Raw genomic sequence first — 26,981 nt, 5'->3', positions numbered from 1 at the left:
TGCTGTTCACAAACGCTCTCCATCCAACCTCACTCAGCTCGAGCTCTTTGCAAAGGAAGAATGGGCAAGAATTTCAGTCTCTCGATGTGCAAAACTCATATAAACATACCCCAAGTGACTTCCAGCTGAAATCGCAGCAAAAGGTGGAGCTACAAAGTATTAACTTAAAGGGGCCGAATAAAATTGCACGCCCCAATTTTCAGTTATTTTTTTAAAAAGTTTAAAATAAGCAATAAATTTCATTCAACTTCACAATTGTGTCCCACTTGTTGTTGATTCTTCACCATAACATTAAAACATTTATCTTTATGTCTGAAGCCTGAAATGTGGGAAAAGTTGAAAACTTCAAGGGGGCCGAATACTTTCGTAAGGCACTGTAGGCCTAGGCATAAATCGAATTAATACCATACCCCATAAATAGCGGTCATTTGTATAACACCTATTGCTCCAGACTCCAAATACACATGTACACTTGGATTGGGCAAACATTCCTGTGCTTTTTTTGGGGAGAGCAAATTAAGCCACTGGCAGAAACCTTTGGTGGTGGTCTGATATTTTTCCCCCACCAACATCACAAGGGAGACTTGGAATCCTCTCTCCTCCTGTACCAGTCTGTTTTGTACTGTTAATGATTGTTGTACTAGTTTTTATGTATAGCCTTTTTCACTGGGAAAGCGCCATGGAATTAATGGTGCTATAATAATAAAAAATAATAATAATAATACCTCAATACACAGGAGATCAAATTTGTCAGAAAAAACTAACTATTTGGCAGGTCCGGATGACCATCTAATGTCGGGGACCTTTGACCACATCTCTATAATGTCTGATCACATAGAGTATTTGTAAATGGTAATTACATTGCCCTTAAGTCTTATTTTTTTCAAACAGAGTAGACCAAAGTTTGATTTGCCTTCACGGTGGTTGCCTGGCAGTGGTTGTTAAACTTATGTTTAATGTCTACCAATTTTCATGTGTGTAATGAACACAAATATTTTTTTTTTTAGGGCTCTACTATTCCAATAAATCAAGCTCGTCCAAATCGCAACTTAACTTTTACTAAGAAAGAGCCACTGGGGTAAGTACATGTGTTACTATAAAGAGCAAAAAATGTAAAGGTCTTCTTCCCCTTACCCCTTTACACATTTATTGCATATCCACCATTCAAAAAGGAGAAAGGTCTGTTGATGGCACATCCAGACAGGTGGTCATGTAGGTTATCACCAAGTATACAAAGCTGGTCCTAGCAAATCAGAAGATGGATTATTTTAAGGGCCAAATTATCAGCCTCCCTCAATTTCCTCCTAAACTATTGCATCGTCCAGGTTCTATGTAGCGGGATTTCCATAATTTATTTTTTATTAAAATGGAATCTGACTGGTAAAGAATGCTATTAACCTGTAGATATGGTGTTAATCTGCAGGTTGATAGCGTTCTGATGTGGTGCGGTCACCACTCTGTCTTGCTGCTAGGAAGAAATTCATTGTATTTCTCTCGGAAGCTTCTGGATTTCAGCCATAGGGGCATGGCCAGCATGGTTTAAGTCACCGCTTAGGGGTACTTTGCACACTACGACATCGCAAGCCAATTGTAGCGATGCCGAGCGCGATAGTCCCCGCCCCCGTCGCCTATACGATATCTTGTGATAGATGCCGTAGCGAAAATTATCACACAGCGATGTGTGCTGCCGCAGGAACGAGGAACAACATCGTACCTGTCGCTGCCGCGACATTATGGAAATGACCGACACTACACCGATCATCCAATTTCGACGCTTTTGCGCTCGTTAATTGTAGCAAAAACGATTTACATACTCCGATGTCGACAATGACGCCGGATGTGCGTCACTTTCAATTTGACCCCACCGACATCGCAGCTGCGATGTCGTAGTGTGCAAAGTACCCCTTAAGTCACCCACATGATATCCAAGCAGTTAAATTACCTAATTTTTATGTGAACTGTGTTCTGCCCACAGTGTTTGTGCCATAGTTATCCCATGGAATTATCCATTGATGATGCTTGCCTGGAAAAGTGCAGCCTGTCTGGCAGCAGGGAATACTCTAGTTCTGAAACCTGCACAGGTACTTGATCTTTTTATTATAAGAGTCTATTACCTTTTCCAGTTTGGATGTATGTATGTATGTATGTACAGTATGTATGTATGTATGTAGGTATGTAGGTATGTATATATGTATGTACTGTTTGATGCTGCTATCATAATAATACTTACTTATTTCAGGTGACTCCATTAACAGCATTAAAATTTGCAGAACTTGCAGCCAAAGCAGGTATACCCAAAGGTGTCATCAATATCCTGCCTGGATCAGGTAATTAATACTAAATTGTATATGATGATTTGGAAATATCATGATTTTTGCTAGCACGGTACATAACCAGTTTTGTTCCCACATTGAAGCTTGCAGTGGTCATGGCACTTGATAACTTCAAATATAGCAGGAAATGTGCAGGTACAGATCGCCATGAGTAATTAATCTGTAAATTCTTCAATTTGATTTTCCAGTTATTTCTTTATTTTACATGAGAACACAACTTCAGTAGATATTCTGTATGGCAGGTGAAAGTCACATACACACAACCCAAATGCCTAAAATACTATGTTGCTGATTCATCATAGCAGAGAGTTCTGGTGTAAATCACTTCTAAAAGTCGCAACATTCTTGGCAATGCAAAATTGTGTGAAAATGTGATGACTTTTGCATTTTGTGACAGTTTTTCAGCTCTGACAAAATGTGTGGAGCAAGGGTGGGATGGGGGCACACCAGAGGCATGACGCCACAACTTGTCTAATTCATGATGAGCTGTGACATTCCTTAAAGGGGTTTTCCAATGAACAAACTTTAGACCTTGGAATAATAATAATTTCCACAAGTGGATGTGTTTAAGGCTAGGTTCACACACTACGTTTTTTTGACGCTGCGTTTTTGTGCGTTTTTGCGGCAAAAACCGCGCAAAAACGCACCCGCGTCAAAAAAGCGGCAAAAAAGTGCGCGTTTTGCCGCGATTTGGTGCGTTTTTTGCTGCGTTTTGCTGCGTTTTTGCTTACTGCGTCTTTATGTGTTTTTTATCAGTGAACAAAAAAAAAGGTCTGATGTCATTTCCTTCTTCAATATGTTCTTCATTCTCCACTAGTGTATGCAGGAGAGCAGACAGCTGCAGAACTACAAGGCTCAGCATACTCCATCCAATAGTGTATGCAGGAGAGCAGACAGCAGCTGCAGAACTACAAGGCTCAGCATCCTACATCCAATAGTGTATGCAGGAGAGCAGACAGCAGCTGTCGAACTACAAGGCTCAGCATCCTCCTTCCAGGACTGTATGCAGGATTTCTTTGCCCCCCCAAATAAAAAAAATGACGTGGGCTTCGCCATATTTTTGTATGCTAGCCGGGTACAGCAGGCAGGTACGGGCTGCCCCCAACCCCCAGCTGCCTATTTGTACCCGGCTGGGAACCAAAAATATAGAGAAGCCCTTTTTTTTTTTAATTAATTCATGAATTTCATGAAATAATTAAAAAAAAAGTGACGTGAGCTTCGCCTAATTTTTGTGTCCAGCTGGGTACAACTAGGCAGCTGGGGATTGGAATCCACAGTGCAGGGTGCCCATGGTTTCTGGGCACCCCTGCTGCGAATTGCAGTCCGCAGCCACCTCAGAAAATGGCGCTTTCATAGAAGCGCCATCTTCTGGCGCTGTATCCAACTCTTCCAGCTGCCCTGATGCCGGGTGGCTCACTGGGTAATAATGGGGTTAGGGATAGCTGTATATTATCAGCTGTCCCTAAGCCCGAAATTCATGGTGTCACGCCAATATTAGACATGGCCACCATGAATTTCTAGTAAAGATAAAAAAACCACAACACACAGAAAAATATTTTCATTAGAAATAAAACACAACACAATTAGTGACTCCATCTTTATTGAAATAAAGAACCCCCCTCCGCAGTAATCCTGGGTCAAGGGTCCCGCGCTGTCCATCCGGATCCAATATCATCTGATCGGTTTGCTGGAAGGCAAAGCGATCAGATGATGTGTCAGGATCAAGTGCCTGAATCACATCACACATCAGCTGATTGTATAAAAGCCGTTTATACAATCAGCAGATGCATCGGTGCAAAAGAAAAAAAAAAAAAAAAAAAACGTATGTGCTGATTACCGGCAGCTCCTAGAGCGAGTCTAATCCCGTCCGATCGCTGCAGGAGCTGCCGGTAATCAGGGATGAAGTCTCCTGACGCATCCGCTGATAGGTTAAACCGGCCGGGCGCTGGCGTCAGCCCGAGACTTACGATCAGCTGACGCGTCAGGTGACTGCATCAGGTGATCCATCGCCAGGTCCTGCATCCTGCAGGCATACGTACCCGGGGAGACTGCACACACCCGGAGCGGCGGTACCGGGAGGAGATGGGAGCGGACATGGCACCGGGAGTCTGCAGACAGGTGAGTATGACTTTTTTTTTTTCTACTGTTCACTTTTGATTTCGCAGCCGCTTCCACCTCCCGCCCGAACATGACGCCGCACGGCAGCTGACATGCACAGGACGGCAGGTGGACGCAGCGGTGACAGTACCGGGAGGATTCACGCTTCTGTGTTTACTGACAGAAGGAATCCTCTTCCTGTACATGTCACTTTACTACCCACCTCCTGCGTTTATAGCTGCGTTTTTGGTCTTAGAAACCCACCAAAACGCCGCTATTTGCGTTTCTCATTGTGTTTTTCAACATCCCATTGCACTCAATGGATGAAAAGCGCAGTGGAAAACGCGGGAATAATTGACATGCTGCGTTTTTGTGGCACCACAAAAAAGCAGCTGAAAAAAAACGCTGTGTGCAGACAGCAAAAATGAAAACTCAGACTTCGCTGGGGAAGCAAAGTCATGCAGTTTTCTGAGCAAAAACGCACCCGAAAACTGCGCAAAAACGCCGCGAAAAACGCACTGTGTGAACTTACCCTAAATGTGTTTCTGTACTGAGATAGTATTATATATGTGTCCCTGCTATGGCCGTGTCTGACTGTACAGGGACATGGTCTGATTATACCACAGCTCCTGGGTGGAAGAGTATAAAGATATTACAGAACGGATCATAGCTGATTCTTTTTGTGATGTAGCATATTTGCCTACCTGTCGTTTCATATTTTAACTCAAAGCAAGAATTATTTGCAATCCCGTGCTGTAAAGTTTGCATATTTGTTTACTTACTCCCTGGCCCAGGAGACGTGGTATGATCAGACCATGTCCCTGTACGGTCAGACACAGCCAATACACAACACATAGCAGGGACACATATATAAGATTATCTCAGCACAGGAACATTTTTTTTAAACACATCCAATTGTGGAAATTATTATTCCAAGATCTGTTGATTAAAATGAACTTTTTTCATGCGAAAACCCCTTTAACACTAGAAGTCCCAAGAATTTTGAGCACTATGCATTCAAAAAGGTAGAAATGTTAAATGACCCCACTCTGGGGCTTCAAGTGTTAAGGCAATGTGCGCACGTTGCGTTTTTTCTTGTGTTTTGGTTGCGTTTTAAACTGCACCTTGTTAGTGACAAAATGCATGCATTTTGCTTCCCCAGCAAAGTCTATGAGAACTCAGAATTTCCATCTGCACGTTACTTTTATTTCGGCAGCGTTTTGTTTGACAAATATTTGTCAAAATCGTTGCCTAAAAAAAGCAGCATGTCACTTCTTCATTGCGTTTTGTGAACATTTTCCAAGTATTGAAATGAATGAGGTCTGAAAAAACACAACCAAAATGCATTTTGGTTGCATTTTGGATCCGTTCTTGTCAACAAAAACGCAGGTCTCTCGGTATCTCTCTCTGTCGGTCTCGGTCTCCCTCTCTCTCTCTGTCGGTCTTTCCCTTGGTCTCTCCCCCCTCTCTCCCTCTTTCCTACATACTCACTGATCACCGGCGTGGCTGTCACACTGCTCTCGCAGCCTCTTCTGCTTCTGAAAGTGCCGGCCGCTCATTAGGCTCATCTCATATTCACTGCTTCCCCCGCCCACCAGTGCCTATGATTGGTTGCAGTCAGATGCGCCACCACGCTGAGTGACAGCTGTGTCACTGCAACCATTCACAGCCTCCGGTGGGTGGGTCTATATCGTGCAGTACAATAAATAAATAATTTTTTAAAAAACGGTGTGCGGTTCCCCCCAATTTTGATACCCAGCCAAAATAAAGCCACACAGCTGAAGGCTGGTATTCTCAGACTGTGGAGACCCATGTTATTGAGAGCCCCCCAGCCTAAAAATATCAGCCAGCAGCCGCCCGGAATTGCCGCATCCATTAGATGCAAAGGTCCCAGGACTTTACCCGGCTCTTTCTGAATGCCCTGGTGCAGTGGCAATCAGGGTAATAAGGTGTTAAAGGCAGCCAATAGCTGCCACTAAGTCCTAGCTTAGTGATCGCAGGCGTCTATGACACACTCGTCATCACTAAATTGTAAGTGAAAATAAATAAACACAAACCCCGAAAAATCCTTTATTTAAAATAAAAGACAAAAAAACACCCTCTGTCACCACTTTATTAACCCCAACACAACCCTCCAGGTCTGATGAAATCCACACGAGGTCCACGATGCTTCCAGCACTGCTGCTTCTGACACTCACAGCGAGCGGCCACAGAGCACAACCGCTCGCTGTGAGCTCCACGCAGCAACTGAAGTGAGTCGTGCTATCAACGGTGACGTCACTCAGTTTACCCGTGGCCACAGCTGGAGTCCTCCACCTGTGAGAGCAAAAGACCCGAGTGACTGAAGTGAGCCGCGTGATCAGCGGTGCCCTCACTCAGGTAATTTGCGGTCACAGGTGAGTCCTTCACCTGTGACCATAAATCAAGCTGCGACACAGAGACAGAGCCACGCGATGACAATGAACTCAGGTGAACCTCAACGTCATAGCTGCGGGCTCCGCACTATTGCCTGTGTCACGGAACTGATGTCAGTGGTTCACCCGAGTTCATTCTCATCTCGCAGCTCTGTCTTTGTCTGTTGTCAGTTGCTAGCCATGCTCTATGGTGCTGCTGTGACAGATCAGGGATGTAGCAGAACTGAATCACTGTTAGACCGCACTGTCAAAAATGCATCCAAAACGCATTCAAAACGCATGTGTTTTAGATGCATTTTTTTGGTCAAATGCAGTATTTACAGTTGTCAAAGTCTGCCAGAGGGTGCATTTTTTTTGTCAAATCAAGAACGCAACGTGCGGACATACCCTAAAGCACCTTTGGTCTGAAGTTTATTGGTCCCCATGAGATTCTGGAAGTGGTTAATGCGGTGACTTTTAGGTTTAAACCTTTCCATTCTATTTGTATCCTTATCGTTTTCATTATCATAGATCTCTATTAAAGGAGTTTGTCTCTTCGGTAGTATCTCCATCGTCTCTGCCTCCTTCAGTGTCAGTGATTGGATGTTTGGAATACGAGATACAGATGATCTGAATTTCCCTTCAGTATCTTATTCATTGGAGCGGATACAGTCCTGGGGAGAGATATTTGGTTCCAGCTCGACATGTGAAGGCCAATTGTTTGGTCAGGGCCTTCCATTCAAGATTTCCTGGGAAACTTGGGAGTCTAGTTCCTCCCCTAGAAGAGGGAGTACTGTCACTGTTTCATAAGGACGTTGTGAGTGATAGCTTAGGCTAGTTTCACACTACGTCTTTTTAACATCCGTTGAAAACGTTTTTTTAGCGGAACCTGCTTTTACAGCAAATAACGTATGCAAACGCATCTGTTATTTTGCAGGATCCTGTGTGGCGCCCCTGACCTGGTCAGGCACCACTGAGTACTGCACCCATGCTGGGGACAGTACAATACAGGTAATCCAGATGGCTGACAGGGGTGTGGAACACAGGCGCATAGTGATCAGGTCTCACACATGTACCCATGAGAGGACCCCTGGGGATCCCAGGAGGGGGCAAAGCCTATACCTCCACTGGAATAGTGGCAGGGGGTTAAAAAGCCTCCATCTCCTCTCAAGGGGTGTGGTGGAGAGTCTGGTTGCTAGGTGGCGTAGGCAAGAACAGGAGAGGAGGAGCAGTGAGTCAGTTAGAAGGAGAACTCCAGAGGGCTCAGTGAGGAGCAGACCTGTGGGGCTGATGCTGTCTAACAGCGCCCGCGCAGTGACTACAGACGGGGGAGAACGGTCAACTAGAAGTGCTGCCTGAAAGCCAGCTTCAGCTAGCGAGTGCAACGGAGTGGGAAGTAAGGAGACTTCTAGAGAGCACCAGGCCCAACCGGGCGGCAGATCCCGAAGCGAGGATAGATTCACCTTTCCCTGCTAAACCTGCCGGTGTGGGGCTCTTACAGCCCACACCACAACAACCAAAAGCCGCAGCCACGTAACCGCAAGTAGGGCCCATAGGTCACAGGAGGCAAGAGGCTGGAGTGGCCTGGCCCGGGGAACAAGCACACGGCAAAACAAGAAGGGGAGAGAGGCTTGGAGCATCTTCCCTGGGTGACCCCCATAGGGACTCAAAGTCGGGGTCACCCCAAACCACCAAGGGCTAAGGAAGGCGAGTTTGTAGTCACCCTCATACAGTCAGCCGGAAGGATACCTGGTTCCCACCTGGTTCATCCCAGCTACGCCCGGGTTACTCACCCTGCCACCTGAAGTGAGTAAAAACCCTGAAAGACACTCTGCCTGTGTGTGGTCATTCTGCGACTTGTGGTACTACAGCTTTACAAAGGGCCCTGGGGCTTGCCTCACTCTCAGGAGGCTACTACACCCGACTGCACCCACCATCAGCCCCAGGTGCCTCCTAATCTGCAGTGGCGGTCCCCTCTGACCGCAAATCTGAGAGTGGCGTCACGATCAAAACTGAAGATTCCCTACCTGTGACCAGCACCAGCTACGTGGAGTCCCTGAAGGTATGCACCGACACTACACCTGTGGGGCTTCACATCTGGCGTCACGAACAGGATAAGGACTAGACCTGTCCAGACAGGTGACCATGTGCCTGGGCGGTCCGCTTGAAAAATTGGAAGCGCCGCCATATTGCCACCATGAAAAGCGCGCTGAAAAACAACAGCAGCCCGCGCTGGAAGAAGTTACCGCCCACGAAGAGGTGTGGCTACCCAGAGATCCCCTGCAGAGTTCTGACCTTGCCAGCTATGAGAGTGGAAGCGTCCAGAGACGGCGGGAAGGAAAGGAAGCCACAAGCCTGCTGCTGGGAGAGGAGCTGCTGAAAGAGGCAGAGCAGAAACTGGACAGCTTGTTACAGGAGGCAGCGAAGAGTCCACTGCTGGGAGACCGTGCAGAAGACGGCGCAGAAGAAATGGCGTCTGACCGCAGGAACCCAGAACCAGGCTCCGCTGCCTGGTGGTACCGAGAGCTGGCCCAGTTTTGCAACCGGCTGGAGACCCGGGTCGTGGAGCAGATTCGGGAGGAACGGATGGAACTGCAGGAGATGACCGCGGCGGTTCGGGCCTATGAAGGGAGAGCTGCGCGCCGGGTGTCAGGCGGGACGGCGACGACGCAGACCCCAGTGCTACCAACAACGGGTGAGTCGAATGATGCCCCGGCCCGCGCAAGTGCCCCGACCCCTGCTGCCACGTCCGCGGTCCCTGAAGAGGCGTCCGGTGCGGCGACGCTGAAGCAGGCCGCAGCCACGCCAGGTGCGGCCCTCCAAGCCCCAGCGGCTGCAGCGATGCCCTGCTCGGCCCACCAAGACCCAGTCCCTGCAGCGATGCCCTGCTCGGCCCACCAAGACCCAGTCCCTGCAGCGATGCCCTGCCCGGCCCGCCAGGACCAGGCCGCCGCCATCCTGGGCGCGGCCCGCCAAGACCAGGCCGCCGCCATACAGGGCGCGGCCCGCCAAGCCCAGACTGCTGCAGCGACGTCCAGCCCAGCCTGCACAGAGCCCCCTGCAACAGCGACACTGATCCAGGCCGCCGCCATGCCAGGCGCGGCCCGCCAAGACCAGGCCGCCGCCATCCCGGGCGCGGCCCGCCAAGACCAGGCCGCCGCCATACAGGGCGCGGCCCGCCAAGACCAGGCCGCCGCCATCCTGGGCGCGGCCCGCCAAGACCAGGCCGCCGCCATACAGGGCGCGGCCCGCCAAGCCCAGACTGCTGCAGCGACGTCCAGCCCAGCCTGCACAGAGCCCCCTGCAACAGCGACACTGATCCAGGCCGCCGCCATGCCAGGCGCGGCCCGCCAAGACCAGGCCGCCGCCATCCCGGGCGCGGCCCGCCAAGACCAGGCCGCCGCCATACAGGGCGCGGCCCGCCAAGACCAGGCCGCCGCCATGCCAGGCGCGGCCCGCCAAGGAAAGACTATCTCAGCATTTACCCCGGCCTGTAAGGCCAGAGCAGACACCGCTCCCCGGTCCACAGAGGTTCCTGATAGGCAGCCCACGGTGGGTGAAGACCCTGCATATTGGCAGATGAAGGCTGACCTGGAGGCCAAATTTCCACAATGGCTGGTGAGCCAGTACATACCCCCTCCGCATACCCCAAAGAGTCTCCTGCTAACTCCTGCAGCAGCTACACCAAGGAGTCCCTCACCTGGGCCGGCTGAAGAGCAGCCATCCCCGGCACTGCCACAGCTGGAGTGCCAGGAAGAACTAAGGGGGAGAGGAGGCCAGGAAGCAGAAGGGTTGACTCCGACTCCAGTGTCACCAGTAGCAGTTGTGTATTCAGAGCCGGAAATGCTGCCATACTCCCGCTGGGACGAGGAGGACCTGACCCCCTCTGCAGAAGAAGAGCTGCCTAAGAGCTTCACCTGGGAGCCCACAGGCATGGATCCAGCCCGCAAGACACGGCGCAGAAGAACACAGTTTGCTCCAGCACCACAGTCTCCTGAACAGAGAGCAGTCACCGCCAGAGACCTAAAGGAGAAGCGTTTGTTAAGAGAGTCCAAAGCCCAGGCTAGAGGACCCCTGTGTTATGGCGTAGTGGAAGATTTCAACTTGAAAAGTGGTTATGGCTTCATTGTAGCACCAGGAATAAAAGAAGGGATATTTGTAAACCGCAGAGATGTGAACGCTCATCTGCCAAGAGGACACCCTTGCAGAAATCTAAAGATGGGAGATTCCGTTCAGTTCACCCTGCATCAAGGCGAACGAGGACTGTATGCTTTGGGCGTAACGCTATGTCCCAACAAACCTTACAGCCATCCCCTGCAACAAGAAAGACAAGAAAGACAAGAAAGACAAGAAAGACAAGAAAGACAAGAAAGACAAGAAAGACAAGATAGAGATCAAGAACCAGATGTAGAAACAGATGAAGACCAAGAACGGAAAGATAAAGATCCTACAGATGAAGAAAGAGACAAAGAGCAGAAAAGTCACAGGTGCCAGTGCCCAACGTGCCCTCGCCCTAGTGAAAAAGAGGAGTAAAGTAAAGTACAGAAAAGTAAAGTAAGAAGTTACTGTTTTGACCAGTTTGAAAAAGTTTTGTTTGCAACGTTTAAGAAATGTGCCCACAAAAACTATTGTGAGAAATAAACTTAAGGCTATGAACTTGCTATAGCCACAAACTCTCGCAGTGTAAATAGTTACACCAGTGGCACCACCACCAGGGCCAGCCTGTTTAGGGGCTTGGCTCGTCTGCAACCAGTGGGGCCCGTCCGTAGAAAAGGGCCTTGGCTCACCTGCGACCAGAGAGCACGCCTGTTTATGGGGCCTTGGCTCACCACCACAAAGAGGGTACCTGGTCAGCACCAACTGTGGAGGCCGCCTCTGCATCCTGCCAGAAGAGGCTGACGGCGCGGATCCACCAGGCCAGGTATACCCTGAAAACCACCAGCCCATGTAAGCCGCCTCTACATCCTGCCAGAAGTGGCTGAAGTCGCGGCCAACGGGAGAGGAAGATTGGAGGAAAGGTCTGGGGAAGTAGATGGCCCAGATCTGGTTACCAAAAGGACCGGTGACCTGCCTCCTGAGAGGGTTTTGGGTGGGTTAACGGACTTGTGGGTGGAGGGTGGTGATGTCTGATACCTGGTGCTTTTAAAAGTTTTACATGTTTTAATGTTTTATGCATTTTAAAATGTTGTCTTGCAGCCCGAGGACGTGCTGGTGATAACTAAGGGGGAATGTGGCGCCCCTGACCTGGTCAGGCACCACTGAGTACTGCACCCATGCTGGGGACAGTACAATACAGGTAATCCAGATGGCTGACAGGGGTGTGGAACACAGGCGCATAGTGATCAGGTCTCACACATGTACCCATGAGAGGACCCCTGGGGATCCCAGGAGGGGGCAAAGCCTATACCTCCACTGGAATAGTGGCAGGGGGTTAAAAAGCCTCCATCTCCTCTCAAGGGGTGTGGTGGAGAGTCTGGTTGCTAGGTGGCATAGGCAAGAACAGGAGAGGAGGAGCAGTGAGTCAGTTAGAAGGAGAACTCCAGAGGGCTCAGTGAGGAGCAGACCTGTGGGGCTGATGCTGTCTAACAGCGCCCGCGCAGTGACTACAGACGGGGGAGAACGGTCAACTAGAAGTGCTGCCTGAAAGCCAGCTTCAGCTAGCGAGTGCAACGGAGTGGGAAGTAAGGAGACTTCTAGAGAGCACCAGGCCCAACCGGGCGGCAGATCCCGAAGCGAGGATAGATTCACCTTTCCCTGCTAAACCTGCCGGTGTGGGGCTCTTACAGCCCACACCACAACAACCAAAAGCCGCAGCCACGTAACCGCAAGTAGGGCCCATAGGTCACAGGAGGCAAGAGGCTGGAGTGGCCTGGCCCGGGGAACAAGCACACGGCAAAACAAGAAGGGGAGAGAGGCTTGGAGCATCTTCCCTGGGTGACCCCCATAGGGACTCAAAGTCGGGGTCACCCCAAACCACCAAGGGCTAAGGAAGGCGAGTTTGTAGTCACCCTCATACAGTCAGCCGGAAGGATACCTGGTTCCCACCTGGTTCATCCCAGCTACGCCCGGGTTACTCACCCTGCCACCTGAAGTGAGTAAAAACCCTGAAAGACACTCTGCCTGTGTGTGGTCATTCTGCGACTTGTGGTACTACAGCTTTACAAAGGGCCCTGGGGCTTGCCTCACTCTCAGGAGGCTACTACACCCGACTGCACCCACCATCAGCCCCAGGTGCCTCCTAATCTGCAGTGGCGGTCCCCTCTGACCGCAAATCTGAGAGTGGCGTCACGATCAAAACTGAAGATTCCCTACCTGTGACCAGCACCAGCTACGTGGAGTCCCTGAAGGTATGCACCGACACTACACCTGTGGGGCTTCACACCTGCACTGGATGTTTAGGGGCGGGCATTGGAGTCATGTGATCGGGAGTGAGGGGAACTAGACTGGGAGCCGGCATCTGACAGCTGCAGACGCTGGTAACCAAGGTAAACATCGGCCTTGGATACCCGATATTTATCTTGGTTACGAGTGTCTGCAGCTGCTAGGAGCAGGGCTGTCTGCACACGTAACCAACGTAAACATCGGGTAACTAAGAGAAGTGGTTACGCGATATTTACCTTGGTTACGAGTGTCCGCAGCTCTCAGGTGGGGGAGAGAGGAAGGGGAGGAAGGGGGAAAGACAGAGATAGAGAGAGAGAGGGTGAGGGAGGGAGGAGGAGAGAGAGACAGATCACGCGAGACTGGTTCTGGGCATGCTCAGTACTTTCTGGGCATGCTCAGTACAAAAGCAGGATCCTGTCTATCAGCACGCCAGCGTTCACCTGCGTTTGCGTGCGTTATAGTCAGGATCCAGCAATTTGCAGTATTTGGACGGAGCTCAAAAACGCTACAAGTAGCGTTTTTGAAACATGTTAAAAAACTGCAAGTCACTGGATCCTCACTATAACGCAGGCAAACGCAGGTGAACGGATGTTAACGCGAGTCCATTGCAAATGCATTGAAATGAAAACGCATTTGCACTGGATCCGCTTGTCCGCTAAAATAACGTTAAGGACGGATGTTAAATAAACGTAGTGTGAAACCAGCCTTAGCTGCCAAAAGATGGCAGGGGTGTGCTGTGCTGTCAAGATTCTGAGTGACATCAATGTTGCCCAATCTGCGACTGGAGCGGGATGGGTCATTCTCATGCAAATTGAGCATTGCCTTACAGCCATATCAGGCTTGGGTTGTTGTGCTTCTTTCAGATGGTGCCCTTTAGGCTATTTAGCTGGCGGCCAGGGATCAGATCAGCACCAGTTATGGCTTTAATCTTTGTGGTGTTTGTGTGCTTTGTTCCTGTGCTCAGTCTCTGATCAGTTGTTGCCCGACCTTTGACGTGACTACCCATTTCAATTGCCCCTTTGTTGCTACCTTCTTGGAATTCTCACCTCAGACCGTGACTTGACTATGCCTCTGCCTTACCCCTTTGATTATTATGAGCCCTCATGGTTTCTGACCCCGGACATCTTGATTACCCAGCCTCACAGCTAACCCGTTAGTAGTGACCCAGACTCTCAAGGGGCACATGGAGTCTAGAAGATAATACAATGAAGTATGCCACCTCTGATACCATATAAAATCATTCTCACATAAAGAATATGGAATAATAGCAGGTTAAATGTATAGTATTATAGAACCGTATAACAGGTCTATAAAGTGACAGTGTGTCCGTGTGTGTGTGAACTTTTGTTAATGGACTTTTGGCTTAGCAGAGCAGACACAAGACAATGCACAACATAATAGACATTCAGTTGATGTAGATTTTTTTTACCCATATTGAAAATAAAGATGTAATGATTTCAGTTTAAAGTCACATACCCCTGGAAATACTAATATAAATGATGCTTGAACTTCTATAATGCGTCTTTATATTGAATGCATACACTGTAGAAACACTTGTGGTTTATGCCATGCATCTAATTTTGGAATTCAGAATATGTAAACACACATCTTATTTTTCATGGTAATAGCAGACAATAATGGTTAGAATACTAAAGCACATTAGTGGACACAGACAGAAGAGGGAGCCTGTGCAAGAACAGTATATGGGCCCTTTGCAGTGCAGTCGCTCATCATCATGCACAGTTCCCTCTGCTTTGGAGGTAGAAGTGGCCGCTGACCTCTGGAGTTCCTTGTGCAGCTGTACACATTGCACCAATGGAATGTCCTATGTAAAACCATACCATGGCACACAGGGTACCTGGGACAAGTACTTGTGCCTCCATACAGCCGCTAAAGATATAATGATTGCATGCTACGCTTCTACTACATACCTGGAATAACTTTATGTAAACATCATTTTTATTGTTTTTTGCAGGTGGTCTAGTTGGACAGAGGTTATCTGAACATCCAGATATACGCAAGCTGGGTTTTACTGGATCCACCCCAATAGGAAAACAAATCATGAAAAGGTATGTTTATATCAAGCTTTCTATAATTTATAGGAAGCTCTTTTTCACATATCTAAACTGTATATTTATTATTATCCCTTAATATGTTCCTGTACATTTGTTCTTCTCTGTTTTACAGTTGTGCTCTCAGCAACCTGAAGAAGGTATCACTGGAGCTCGGTGGTAAATCTCCTCTTATCATCTTCAATGACTGTGATCTTGACAAAGCTGTGAGAATGGTGAGTATATTTACTTAAAAATGTATAGATGAAATGATTAATTTGGTAGGTAAACTGCTAACATAATTTAGACTTAGGGGTGCTTCACACACAGCGAGATCGCTGCTGAGATCGCTGCTGAGTCACGTTTTGTGACGCAACAGTGACCTCATTAGCGATCTCGCTGTGTGTGACACTGAGCAGCGATCTGGCCCCTGCTGTGAGATCGCTGCTCGTTACACACAGCCCTGGTTTGTTTTTTTTATTGTCGCTCTCCCGCTGTGACGCACAGATCGCTGTGTGTGACAGCGAGAGAGCGACGAAATGAAGCAAGCAGGGAGCAGGAGCCGGCGTCTGGCAGCTGCAGTAAGCTGTAACCAGGGTAAACATCGGGTAACCAAGGTGGTTACCCGATATTTACCTTCGTTACCAGCCTCCGCCGCTCTCACGCTGCCTGTGCTGCCGGCTCCTGCTCTCTGCACATGTAGCTGCAGTACACATCGGGTTAATTAACCCGATGTGTACTGTAGCTAGGAGAACAGGGAACCAGCGCTAAGCAGTGTGCGCGGCTCCCTGCTCTCTGCACATGTAGCGACGTTATGATCGCTGCTGCATCGCTGTGTTTGACAGCTAAGCAGCGATCATAACAGCGACATACAAGGTCGCTGTTGCGTCACAGAAAATGGTGACGTAACAGCGACATTGTTGTCGCTGTCGCTATGTCTGAACCCAGCATAACTAATGTTAAAATATAGCTTAGATTTAGTTATCCGAACAAAGAAAGCTAATGTACATATAAAGCGGTACGAGCGCCCCAGTGGTAAAATAAGACAGAGGGAACACCAGTGTAGCAATTCAATGAAAGGCCTTCCACTAGGGAGCGGAGTCTCCTCCTAATACTCACCTGAGGCTGATCCCTAGCATCCCTAGACGGGTCTTTTCTCCCCATGCACAGTCAAGTGTATAGGCCCTCGCTGACCCTGAACTCACCCTGACTAGTGAAGGCCAGCGAGACGCTTGTCTTGCCACTGCAATAAGATAACAAGAGAAAGGTAAGATAAACAGGTGGGGAAAGAGCAAACAAAACATACTCCACAGCTTCTCCAGCAGGAACTTCTCAGCTGCAACAGAAGCGACACCTCAACTTCTCAAGACATTGACTCTTTCAACGTGGACAGCATAGGTATGAGCTATAGCTGGCATAGGGAGGAGTGAGGAGCGGATATTTATAGCAGAAGGGAGTGCCTACAGCTGAGTTTACAACTACCTGTTAGTTGAATCACTGCAGGATAGAAATTAACCTTAACCCCTTTATTACCTGAAGGAATTAAATATGCTCCAAATCAGTGGAAACAACAATATGCTGTGACCTTCTGATCCCAGATCCCCCTGAGATCACATTAGGCTATGACACACTCGTGACACTCAATTGGCTAATTGAAAATGTCAGAATACATATATTGCATGTATAAGGCCAATAAATGTCACTCAAAAAGGTCTGTGCATATTTTGTAAACGGAACTTCAGTATACTGTAACCATCAAGTAGACACACGGGTTAATATATACATGTATAGTAGAAAAATGATGCCTTGAAGTATAGTCGGTGGCGTTCTGGTGTCTTTATAGTTGAAAACTCCTTAGTCCATGGAGTGACTTTTTTGGCTATATGAAGATTCTTCTGGTTTGTAATCCAATTTGACGGGCGTTCTGGCCAGTAGCACTTGCTCATTGGTGCGGTATCTCCAGGATCTAGTGAATGTCCCCAGAGTTGAAACATTGTGTTACGTCATGATACTAGTAGGAGAAACACAGTGGACCAATCTTCTATCCTACGCGTTTTGGGGGGAAAAAAAACAGTTTCCTGAGTATTCTGAGTGGAACCTGAGTATCATGACATCACTCAACGCCTCATCACTGAGGACATTCACTAAACCCTGGAGTTACCATTAGGCCTCAGTTCCACTTACATTTAACACGGACAATTGCAATTCGATAAAACATCAGATTGCAATGGCACTATGGGGCAGTGTCCATCTGCTATTTTTTCCACGTACCATATCGTTGAGTAAAGAATCGCAGCATGCTGTGTTTGGCAGCGAGTCTCACTTCAAACACATTCATATAAGTCTATGGATGCATGTGAAACATCGTACTGAACTTGTATGTCATCTGAGTGCAGTGCGATATTCATAGAGATAGACAATGGAGAAGATGAAGAGATCACTCTCTCCCTCTTCTCCGTAACTGTGATCTGATCACAAGATGCATGACCATCGGCTCATCCTTGCCGCAGAGCCTGAGCCGAGGGTCATTAGCATATCACATCCAATGCTCTCACATCAGAAGCTATGCGCAAGTGGAGCCTATGCCTTACATGTACATACATGATGAAATTTGTGAAAAGTTACCTGTAATGAGAAGTAAACTTTAAATGGGCATTTCCATGAAAATTTCCAAACGCCTCTCCACTGACAACAACATCCCAATGGTGCCCCCTTCTTGAGACAGAAACCGATCCCATTGGTGAGACCCACCTTTACTATATGTATCCTGCAGAATGCCATAAATCTATATGAGCTGGAAACACCCTTTGATATATATTTTCCTTGAAACCAGTGCAGAACGGGTTGTCTATTACCTATATGTCTCTATTGTTTATATGCCTATTGGTTATATTTTTTTTTTATTACAGGGTATGGGAGCAGTATACTTTAACAAAGGTGAAAACTGCATTGCAGCTGGTAGGCTATTTGTTGAGGAATCTATACATGATGAATTTGTTAGACGAGTGGTAAGTGTACATTATTATGTTATCTATGCAGTTAGTGAGCATGTTCCCTTGATCATCATTTTTAATATGCCTTTTATACAGTTTAGATAGATTTTGAATCTGTCCATAAAATGCAGGTCCAGTGGGGAATTTCAATACCCTGTTATTATCAGGTTACTACTATTTGTGATTTTCTGATAAAAAAAAAAAGAAAACATTTAAAAAAAAAGTTATATACACACACATAGACAGATATAGATAATATACACATAATGCTTTCAAAAAGTATTGATACCCTGTGAATTTTTCCAGATTTTGCTCACGTTACACCGACAAACCTAAATGTGTTTTATTGAGATTTTATGTACCAACACAAGGTAGTAAGTATTTAAGTGTAAATTTAATTGTACAGGTTTTTTTTAAATATTTAAAAATATAAATCTGAAAATGTTGGCTTGCATTTATATTCAGCCCCATCTGAGTCAATACTTTGTAGGACTTTCACCACAAGTACTGATGCAAGTCTATTGGGGGATGTCTCTACCAGCTTTGCACATCTAGGGTCTGACAATTTTGTCCATTCTTCTTTGCAAAATAGCTCTAGCTTAGTAAGGTTGGATGGAGAACGTCTGTGAACAGCATATTCAAGTCTTGTCACTGATTCTCAATGGGATTTAGGTCTAGACTTCAGAATGGTTTAGTTCAAAGCATATTCATCTGTTTAAATTGACCAGTCATTGTAGCACAGGCAGTATGTTTAGGGTCGTTGTCCTGCTTGAAAGTAAAACTATGCCCTAGTCTCAAATCTTCTGCAGCCTCTTAACAGATTTTCCACCAGTACTGCCCTGTATTTAGATCTATCCATTTTCCCATCAACTCTGACCAGCTTCCCTGTCCCTGCTGAAGAAAAGCATCCTCACAGAATGATGAAGCCACCACCATCTTTTATGGTGTGCATGGTGTTTTCAGGGTGATTTAGAGCGTTAGTTTTCTGCCAACAGTGTTTTGCATTTAGCCCCAAAAGAATTCTACTTTAGTCTCATGTAACCAGAGCACCTTCTGCCACATGCGAATTGTGTCCCATACATAGCTTTTTGGAACTGTAAACGGGACTTATTGTGGCTTGTTTTAAAAATAGCTTTCTTCTTGCCATTCTTGCCATACTTGTGGAGTATATGACTAGTAGTTGTCCTGTGGACAGATTCTCCCACCTCATAGAATCATAGAATAATAGAGTTGGAGGGAACATCAAGGGCCATCAGGTCCAACCTCCTCCGAGTCCAGGTTTTCCTAAATCATCCATTGATGAGGAGTTCACTACCTCCCGTGGTAGCCTGTTCCACACTCTGACTGCTTTCACTGTCAGCTCACCTGAGCTGTGGATCTCTGCATCTCCTCCAAAGTGACCATAAGCACCTTAGTTGCTACTCTAATTAATACTCTCCTTGCTTGGAAAGTCAGTTTTGTGGATGGCCATGTCTTGGTAGGTTTGCAGTTGGGCCATATTCCTTCCATTTATAGATGATGCATTGAACAATGCTCCAACTGTCTGGTGGGTTCCTTGGTTTTCATGATACTGTTTGATCGCTAATGTTCTCAAACAAACCTTTGAGGCCTTCACAGAACATCTGTAGTTACACTGAGAGTAAATTAAACACGTGGACTCAGTTTACTAATTAGGAGATTTCTGGAGGCAATTGGCCACTCAGAATATTGTTTAGGAGTATCAAAGTACAGCAGGCTGAATACAAATGCACGTCAACATTTTCAGATTTATATTTTTAAAATTCTTAGAAAACCGTGTACCTTTTCTTTTACACTTCAGAAATACTTGCTACTTTGTATTGGTATATCACATCACAATAAAATACATTTAAGTTTATGAGTATAACGTGAAAAATGTGGAAAGGTTCATACATATATATACAGTACTAGCTGCACTACCCGGCTTCGCCCGGGTTAATAACTGTTGTTAACAAAATATAATGTATTAACAAAAAATGTATTGTGTACACAAAAACCACAAAACAAATAGATAGAAATGTAATTATTAAAAGGCAAAAACTAAGCTAAAAGAAGCATTTCACAACATATATTTCAACACCACAGATATTCCACACATATTTAACTAAATTAGCCAAGTAATGTGCTCCGTCTGTCTCTTTCCAGGTCTGTCTCTTTTCCCGTTTGTCTCTTTCCAGGTCTGTCTCTTTCCAGGTCTGTCTCTTTCCAGGTCTGTCTCTTTCCAGGTCTGCCTCTTTCCAGGTCTGCCTCTTTCCAGGTCTGTCTCTTTCCAGGTCTGTCTCTTTCCAGGTCTGTCTCTTTCCAGGTCTGTCTCTTTCCAGGTCTGCCTCTTTCCAGGTCTGCCTCTTTCCCCGTCTGCCTCTTTCTGTCTCTTTCCTCGTCTGTCTCTTTCCTCGTCTGCCTCTTTCCCCGTCTGCCTCTTTCCCCGTCTGCCTGTCTGTCTCTTTCCCCATCTGTTTCTTTCCCCGTCTGTCTCTTTCCTTGTCTGTCTCTTTCTCTGTCTGTCTCTTTCTCTGTCTGTCTCTTTCTCTGTCTGTCTCTTTCCCCGTCTGCCTATCTCTGTCTGTCTCTTTCTTTGCCTGTCTCTATCTCTCTTTCTTTCCCCATCTGTCTCTTTCCCAGGTCTGTCTCTTTCCCAGTCTGTCTCCCCGTCTCTTTGTCTGTGTCTTTTCCTGTCTGTCTCCTTCACTGTCTGCCTGCCTTTGTCTGTCACTATTTCTTTGTCTGTTTCCCCGTCGGTCTCTATCAAGGTCTGTGTCTTTCCCCATCTATCTTTGTCTGTCTCTCTGGCTGTCTCCTCCTTTCCTCTCTGCATGTCTCTGTCCCTGTCTGCATGTCTGTCTGTCTGTTTCCCCATCTGTCTCTTTCCAGGTCTGTTTCTTTCCCCGTCTGTCTCTGTCTGTCTCTCCCTGTCTGTCTCTCTCTGTCTCTCTCTCTGTCTCTCACTATCCGTCTCCCCACCGACATCTTATTACCTCACATATAAGCTTTTTATACTATGAATGTCTTTTGTTCCTATAGCAACCAATCACAGCTCCTACTAATAACCTGTAGTTCCAGTCTCCATTTACTTTAATGGAGGCATGTTTTTTGGAGAGTAATTGTAAAGCGCGGGGTTACATTTTCCTGTCAAAACATAGTCTACGACATTCCCTGGGTCACATGAGGTATCTGTGCAAAATTTCGTGATTGTAAATGCGACGGTGTGGATACACTTTTCGTTTCACTTTTTCCCCGTTATGTGGATAGGGGCAAAATTGATTGGTAAATTGGAACGCGTGGGGTTAAAATTTCACCTCACAACATAGCCTATGACGCTCTTGGGGTCCAGATGTGTGAGTGTGCAAAATTTTTTGGCTGTAGCTGCGACGATGCAGATGCCAATCCCGGACACACACACACACACACACACACACACACACACACACACACACACACACTGTACTACCCGGCTTCGCCCGGGTTAATAACTGTTGTTAACAAAATAGAATGTATTAACATTCCCGGTATAGAATGTATAAATAGAATGTATTAACGCTCGGGATAGCAACTGTCTCTCTGTTTCTTTCCCATTCTTGTCTGTCTCCCCCTCTGTATATATCTCTCTGTCTCTCTCTCTATCTCTTTGTCTGTCTGTCTCTTTCTCTGACTGTCTCTGTCTCTTTCTCCGTCTGTCTCAATCTCTTTCCCTGTCTGTCTCTCTCTGTCACTTTCCCTGTCTGTCTCTTTCCCTGTCTGTCTCTTTCCCTCTCTTTCCCTGTCTGTCTCTTTTCCTCTGTCTCTTTCCCTGTGTCTGTCTCTTTGTCTGTCTCTTTACCTGTCTTTGTCTGTCTCTTTCCGTTTCTTTCCCTGTCTGTCTGTTTCCCTGTGTTTGTCTCTGTCTCTTTGTCTGTGTCTGTCTCTTTCCCTGTCAGTCTGTCTCTTTGTCTGTGTCTGTCTCTTTGTGTCTGTCTCTTACCCTGTCTATGTCTGTTTCTTACCCTGTATGTGTCTGCCTCTTTACCTGTCTGCGTCTGTCTCTTTCCCTGGCTGCATTGTGACACGCCAACATTCCATATAAGGGCGTGGTTGCGCATTCTTCTGAAGTTCTGGCTGCACTGTGGCTCCCAGCTCCATTCGCTTTAATGGAGGCAGGTTTTTTGGCGAATAACTGTAAAGCGTGGGGTTAAAATTTCACCTCAAAACATAGCCTATGACGCTCTCGGGGTCCAGAAGTGTGAGTGTGCTAAATTTTGTGGCTGTAGCTGCAACGGTACAGATGCCAATCCCGGACATACACACACACATACACACACATTCAGCTTTATATATTATATACACACATATATATATATATATATATATATATATATATATATATATATATATATATATATACTAGCTGTACTAGCTGTACTTCGCCCGGGTTAATAACTGCTGTTAACAAAATAGACTATCTCTGTCACTTTCCCTGTCTGTCTCTTTCCCTGTCTGTCTCTTTCCCTCTCTTTCCCTGTCTGTCTCTTTCCCTGTGTCTGTCTCTTTGTCTCTTACCCTGTCTGTCTCTTTCCCTTTCTTTTCCTGTCTGTTTCCCTGTGTCTGTCTCTTTGTCTGTGTCTGTCTCTTTACCTGTCTGTGTCTGTCTCTTACCCTGTCTCTCTCTTTCCCTCTCTTTCCCTGTCTGTCTCTTTTGTCTGTTTCTGTCTCTTTGTGTCTGTCTCTTACCCTGTTTGTGTCTGCCTCTTTCCCTGTCTGTGTCTGTCTCTTTCCCTGGCTGCATTGTGACACGCCAACATTCCATATAAAGGCGTGGCTGCGCATTCTTCTGAAGTTCTGCTGCACTTTGGCTCCCAGCTCCATTCGCTTTAATGGAGGCAGGTTTTCTGGCGAATAACTGTAAAGCGCGGGGTTAAAATTTCCCCTCAAAACATTGCCTATGACGCTCTCGGGGTCCAGAAGTGTGAGTGTGCAAAATTTTGTGGCTGTAGCTGCGACGGTGCAGATGCCAATCCCGGACATACACATAAACACACACACACACACACACATTCAGCTTTATATGTTAGAGATATATATACATACATATATACACACACACACGAACAAAAAAAAAAAAAAAATAAACCAAAATAAAAACTAAATAATAATAATAATAATAACAAAAAATGTATATATATATATATATATATAATTGCCTTACTCTGTCTGTCTGTCTTGCTCCAAAATGACGTTATTACAGTGACAACCGTTGCATTGGCCGCTCGGCTCGGCCCCGCACGGATTGGCCGCTCGGCCCCCCGCACGCATTCCCCGAACCCACACAGAGCCCCGTCTCTTAGGTGACTGCTGCACCCTCGGGAGCCCACATCTGCAACCCAGCCGAGACATACCCTTGCGTTGCTGGGATCGTGCCGGAGCACGCTGGTAACCACGGTACACATCTGGTAACCATGGAAACCACTTTGCTTAATTATCCGATTGTGTACCATGGTTACCAGCGTATGCAGGCTTCCTGCCCATTCAGATCGTTGGTCTCCAACTGTCAAACACGCCGATGCGTGTTGCACAGCAGGAGACCAACAAACAAAAAATGAACCAGCACTGTCGCTTTGAATAGTTACCTGATGTGTACCATGGTTAGTAGCTTACCCCGGCTCCCGGACACGTGTGCCAGAGCCGGCGTACGCTGGTAACCATGGTAAACAACGGGTAACTGTTACGAGGGGGACCCGGGGAAGCGTGCCAAGATGGGAAATGGACAGCTTCCGCCGGTCAAGGTCCACTGTGCGGTGTAAGGGACCGCTGCTATGGTCAGGAAAGAGTGAGCGGGTTGCTACTAGTGATCGTCTGGAACGTCACAGACGATCTATGTACGCCGGTCCGCCCTAACCCGTGAGGGTTGTATGGCTCGGGGCTTCTCGTACGGTGTACCTGTTGCACGGGGACGCACAGAGGTGCCTACGCACGTGTGCCAGCGGGAGTCACAGGATATGGCACGAGGGTAGCACAGAGGTTCCCACGCACGTGTGCTTTCAATAACCAGGTGAGTCCGGTGGAGACTCGAGGAGCTCACCTGGGACAGGAACACGGCCTGTTGAAGGAGATACTGCCGGAGCAGCAAGGCAGGAACACGGCCTGCAAACCAGGTGCTGCCTGGGCAGCAAGGGCAAAGCCCACGAAAGACAATGACGTCTGTACAGTGGCGTGGCAGCACGCTGCCAGACATCCAAACATAGAAGGACGGTCACGCACCGCCATGATGGCAGGGGGAGCTTTTAAGGAGGTGTAGCTCCACCCAAGGGCGGGCGCGAGACGGGCGTGACTCAATCAGGGTTCGTGACGTCCTGGCCCAGCCAGTCAGGATTCAGCACATCACCAGCCTCGTCATGGGGCCGTGTGATATCAGTGAGCGAATCAGAAGACGTCACGTGGAGCACATGCTCATCCTCCTGCCTCTGGGTCATAAAGGCGGGATCCCCGGTTTCACAATGTGCAGAGACATGGGAAGTCTTGCTACTTCCCTGAGCATCTATTCTTTGCACACTGTGCAACTTCCCAGAGCCTCCATGATGCTGAGCAGGAGAGCTCGTGGCAGGCAAGGGATGGGAGACCGCTCCATTCCCTGAAAGGGGAGAACCACTAGGTGTCACCCCTCTGCTGTGTCTCTGAGAAGGCAACTCCTGCAGACCGCACAGTCTCCCAGACCTTTGGTGCTGCTGAGCAGTAGGGCTCGTGGCCGACAAGGAATGGGGGACCACCTCATTCCTTGCAACAAGAGAGCCACGACGTGTAACATTACCCCCCCGTCTAGGGCCCCCCCCCCCTCGCCTGCGCCTGAAGGCCGCCACCAAACCTGGGGCGCGGACATGTTCCTCCAATTCCCAGGACCTATGCTCCGGGCCACGATCGACCCACTCCACGAGGAAGTACCTCTTGCCCTGTACAATTTTTGTTCTTACTAGTTTCGCTACTTCAGGGTCGTCGGATGAGAAGCCAACCTGGGACAGCAGAGACCCCGAGGTTTTAGGTCGTACGGGTTTCAGGAGAGATACATGAAAAGTATTAGAAATTGCCCAGCGCGGAGGGAGCTGGAGTCGATATGTTACCGGGGTTACCTGCTCTATTACTGTAAACGGGCCAAGGTACCTAGGAGCAAACTCGGCTGTCTGTACCGGAAGGTTAATATGTTTAGAAGACAGCCACACTAGGTCACCAGGTGCGAAAGATGGCACAGGATATGGAAGACCCGCAGGCCTCCGCCTGAACGGTATATTATACGCACACGACGTACGGACTCCCATATTCTTCTGTACATCCTGAGCTACCGCCGGCCCCCAATAATGCCTGATCGCAGGGTCTCTGGTCCTGTCGACCCTGAAGTGACCCCTGCTTTTGGAAGCACGATCCCATGACAGCACATCATTCCGTGGGTCAGGGGGAATGAGGGTCTTACCAGGTGGCACCTGGTATAGGGAAACAGAAGTGACCCTCCTCACGCTGACCGGAGGTGGAACAAGACACTGTGTTTCTTCCGATGGTTTCGAACATCGGGTGTCTACATGTCCCCTCTGCCCACAGGTAAAGCAATCGACCGACGGCCGAGAACCTGTGGTAGAGGAGACCACTGTGGAGATTTCCATGGGCTCCACAGAATCGTCAATAGAGCTGGCTGGGAGACCGGTCTGGTGGGGAAGGGAAGTCAGAGGCTCTGTAGACCAGGAAGACGTGGGTGCCGAAGAGACCTCGAGCCTCCGCTCCGCGTGGCGGATGTCTATGCGAGAGGCAAGCCGAATCAAGGCCTCTAAGGTGGTCGGCACGTCACGCGTGGCCAGCGCGTCTTTGACGAACCCTGCCAGACCCTCCCAGAACACAGGGACCAGGACTTTATCTGGCCAGTCCAGCTCTGCGGCGAGTGTCCTGAATTGTACTGCAAAGTCCCCGACTGAAGTGGACCTTTGCCGAAGGCGTAGGAGCCGCAGCGCGGAGTCGTGGGTGACTTGAGGCCCGAGGAACACCTTTCTCATGGCCTCAAGATAAACTGGAAGGTGATTCACCACCCGATCTCCGCGCTCCCACAACGGCGTGGACCACTTTAGCGCTTTCCCTGTGAGCAGGGACTGGACGAAGGCTACCTTCGCCTTCTCAGTAGCGTAATCAGTCGCGGACAACTCCAAGTAGGTGGTAACCTGGTTTATGAAACCACGGCACTCAGAGCTGTCCCCGCTGAAGCGCTCTGGGAGCGCAAGGCGAGGCGACCTTCCGCACAATTCCACTGCCTGAGTAGCCGCCTGGGTGGCGACTGTTGCTAGAGCAGCCTTATTGGGGGAAGACCACTCCACTGCTGCCAATCGTGACTCCAACTGCTGCACATAACGCAGCAACTGCTGCTGCTCTTCCGCCATAGCCAGACCTTTGGCGCAACCGTAATGTTACGAGGGGGACCCGGGGAAGCGTGCCAAGATGGGAAATGGACAGCTTCCGCCGGTCAAGGTCCACTGTGCGGTGTAAGGGACCGCTGCTATGGTCAGGAAAGAGTGAGCGGGTTGCTACTAGTGATCGTCTGGAACGTCACAGACGATCTATGTACACCGGTCCGCCCTAACACGTGAGGGTTGTATGGCTCGGGGCTTCTCGTACGGTGTACCTGTTGCACGGGGACGCACAGAGGTGCCTACGCACGTGTGCCAGCGGGAGTCACAGGATATGGCACGAGGGTAGCACAGAGGTGCCCACGCA

The 26,981-nt window shown here is 48.1% G+C and overlaps 1 protein-coding gene across 1 annotated transcript in view; it reads left to right on the top strand.

The window, feature by feature from the left end:
• Positions 1-26,981, top strand: part of ALDH1L2 (aldehyde dehydrogenase 1 family member L2) — a 111,044-nt gene that overhangs the window by 48,499 nt on the left and 35,564 nt on the right. Inside the window, exons 14-19 of the mRNA XM_075344738.1 lie at positions 1,008-1,078; positions 1,976-2,081; positions 2,240-2,327; positions 15,180-15,273; positions 15,392-15,491; positions 18,165-18,263. Coding sequence (XP_075200853.1) covers positions 1,008-1,078; positions 1,976-2,081; positions 2,240-2,327; positions 15,180-15,273; positions 15,392-15,491; positions 18,165-18,263 — 558 coding nt within the window. The remainder of the gene's footprint in view (positions 1-1,007; positions 1,079-1,975; positions 2,082-2,239; positions 2,328-15,179; positions 15,274-15,391; positions 15,492-18,164; positions 18,264-26,981) is intronic.

Source organism: Anomaloglossus baeobatrachus, chromosome 4 (assembly GCF_048569485.1).
Source record: "Anomaloglossus baeobatrachus isolate aAnoBae1 chromosome 4, aAnoBae1.hap1, whole genome shotgun sequence".
Lineage (NCBI taxonomy): Eukaryota > Metazoa > Chordata > Amphibia > Anura > Aromobatidae > Anomaloglossus > Anomaloglossus baeobatrachus.
Note: the sequence above shows the minus strand (reverse complement) of the source record. Positions and strands in the feature narration are given on the sequence as shown.